The sequence below is a fragment of the Crocuta crocuta genome, unplaced genomic scaffold (assembly GCF_008692635.1).
Source record: "Crocuta crocuta isolate KB4526 unplaced genomic scaffold, BGI_CrCroc_1.0 scaffold944, whole genome shotgun sequence".
Lineage (NCBI taxonomy): Eukaryota > Metazoa > Chordata > Mammalia > Carnivora > Hyaenidae > Crocuta > Crocuta crocuta.
In genome coordinates, this window is record NW_027528243.1 from 98,334 (window position 1) to 100,557 (window position 2,224).

Below are 2,224 nucleotides of genomic sequence, written 5' to 3' on the forward strand. Positions count from 1 at the left end.
GTAGTGTGTTAGGTTCTTGCTGCTCTGGGGAGACAGAACGGTTGTTGCTCTGCCGTATGTCCTTTATACACTTAGATTAAAATCATGAAGTCTTCCTTCAGCCTTCCTGTCTCGTTTTTTCCATCCTTCCTTATGGTTCCCCTGTGACTTCTGCTGAAAATATAAATATAAAAATAAATAAAAACCTTACATATTGCTTTCAGTTTGAAGAGCAGTTTGTAAACTCTAAAGCATTATGCAAATGTAAGTGATTATTATATTATTTAGAAGGTGATAGATCCTTGAACTGTACCCTTACCAAGTTATTTCAGTGTCTGCTTTTAATGGTTCTTGGACAATCAGTGTCATTACTGGGAAATTTTTTTATGTCTTGATTTTGACAGAGAGAGTGAGCACGGTAGGGGCAAAGAGGGAGAGAGAGAGAGAATCCCAAGCAGGCTCCCTGTTGTCAACGCAGAGCCCAGTGCGGGACTCGAACTCATGAACCATGAGATCGTGACCTGAACCGAAACGAAGAGTCGGATGCTTAATGGACTGAGCCACCTAGGCGCCTCCCCAAATTTTTAATTCCATATTTTTATATTCCACATTTTTATCACTTTTCTGATTCTTATAACCATCCTCTTTAAATTCAGCTCTGATGAACACACACCAGTGGAGGATGATGAGCCAAAGAAAAGCACCACGTCAGCTTCTACTTCAGAAGGTATGTTTAACATACAGAGCTTTTTAATTGAAAAGTTGAAAAGCATGTTTATAAATAGTTGAATATACTTTGCTTTTACTCAAATTGCCTATCATTTGTTCTTTATCAGTGTTTCAAATACAATAGAATTCATAATCATAATATGTACAAGTTCATTTTATATTTGTGTTTTACGTAGAAGAAAAGAAGAAGAAGAAGAAGAGGAAGTCTAGCCATTCAAAAGAAAGGTCCAAGAAAAAGAGAAAGAAAAAATCATCTAAAAGAAAACACAAGAAGTATTCTGACAGCGACAGTGACTCTGACTCGGAGACAGACTCCAATGGTAAGAAGGCCGGCGTCGCCCCGCCAGCCTGGCTTCCGAACTCATTCTCCCTCTTAGAACTCACTTCGGAAGCAGGTTCTTCAAGCCAGTAACAGTGGCCGGGAGCTGGTGACCGCTCGCTGCCGCTGTGCCAGGCCCCTTGCCCAGTGCCCCACGTTCCGATTGCCACTTGTCCCTCACGCTGGCCGTAGGGCACACCCTAGAGGCGGGGACGTGGGGCCCAGAGCGGCAGGGAAGTCCCACTGCCTGGGTCACAGCNNNNCGGAGTCACAGCGCCGGGACTCAAAGCCGAGTGGCGTGACTCGGGGTCGCATGTGGCCGCACAAACCGGGGCAAGGCTGGGCATGAGCCGTGTGGCGGCAGGCAGGCCACAGGGCCGCGCCGGGCCCCCAAGGAGCAGCGCTGTCATGTCATTCGCACACTCGGGCCCCTGGGTGCCGCCTTCAGGAAGGGGTGTCACAAAGGCCCCTTTCGAGGCCGGGAGCTGTCGATGGAAGACACCCCCGTGGGGTGGCGCCTCTCACAAAGCCACCTTTTTGTGCCCTCTCCTGGCCGATGATTGACAGAGGCCGCCACCTCTGGGGACACAGGACACGAAGGCGTCTTTTCCTCTGATGTCACCCGGGTTTCCTGGCCCCCGCTGTCACTTTTCTTCCTCACCGCCGGGAAGAGTGAGCTTTCTTAGCGCACGTGTGAGCGTCCCCTACTTACAGTCCTGCGGGGGCTCTCTGGGGCCTTCAGGGTCCAGTTTGGGCCCTGGTGGCACCCTCTCTAATAACACGTGCCTGCCACTCTTGCGGCGTCCTCTGGGGCCTGAGACCTGCTTTCCGTCTCCTCGGAGTCTGCGTTCTTCCTCCCACTTTAGTTCCGTGGCACAGAGCCGGCTGCCTGCGAGGCGGTGGCCCCCTGTCCGCCGCGTGGCTTGCTCGCTTCGGCCGTGGCCTGCGGCGCTTGTGTGGGGAACCTGGTTTTATTGAGTTAAAAGATTTTTTAAAATATGTATTTATTGGGGCGCCTGGGTGGCTCAGTCGGTTGGCCGTCCGACTTCGGCTCAGGTCATTATCTCGCAGTTCGTGGGTTCAAGCCCCGCGTCGGGCTCTGTGCTGACAGCTAGCTCAGAGCCTGGAGCCTGTTTCAGATTCTGTGTCTCCCTCTCTCTCTGCCCCTCCCCTGCTCACACGCTGTCTCTCTCTCTC

At 51.1% G+C, this 2,224-nt stretch overlaps 1 protein-coding gene across 1 annotated transcript in view; it reads left to right on the forward strand.

The window, feature by feature from the left end:
* Positions 1-2,224, forward strand: part of NKAP (NFKB activating protein) — a 23,464-nt gene that overhangs the window by 11,124 nt on the left and 10,116 nt on the right. The window contains exons 3-4 of the mRNA XM_077753064.1: positions 636-706; positions 885-1,028. Of these exons, the coding sequence (XP_077609190.1) occupies positions 636-706; positions 885-1,028 (215 nt within the window). The remainder of the gene's footprint in view (positions 1-635; positions 707-884; positions 1,029-2,224) is intronic.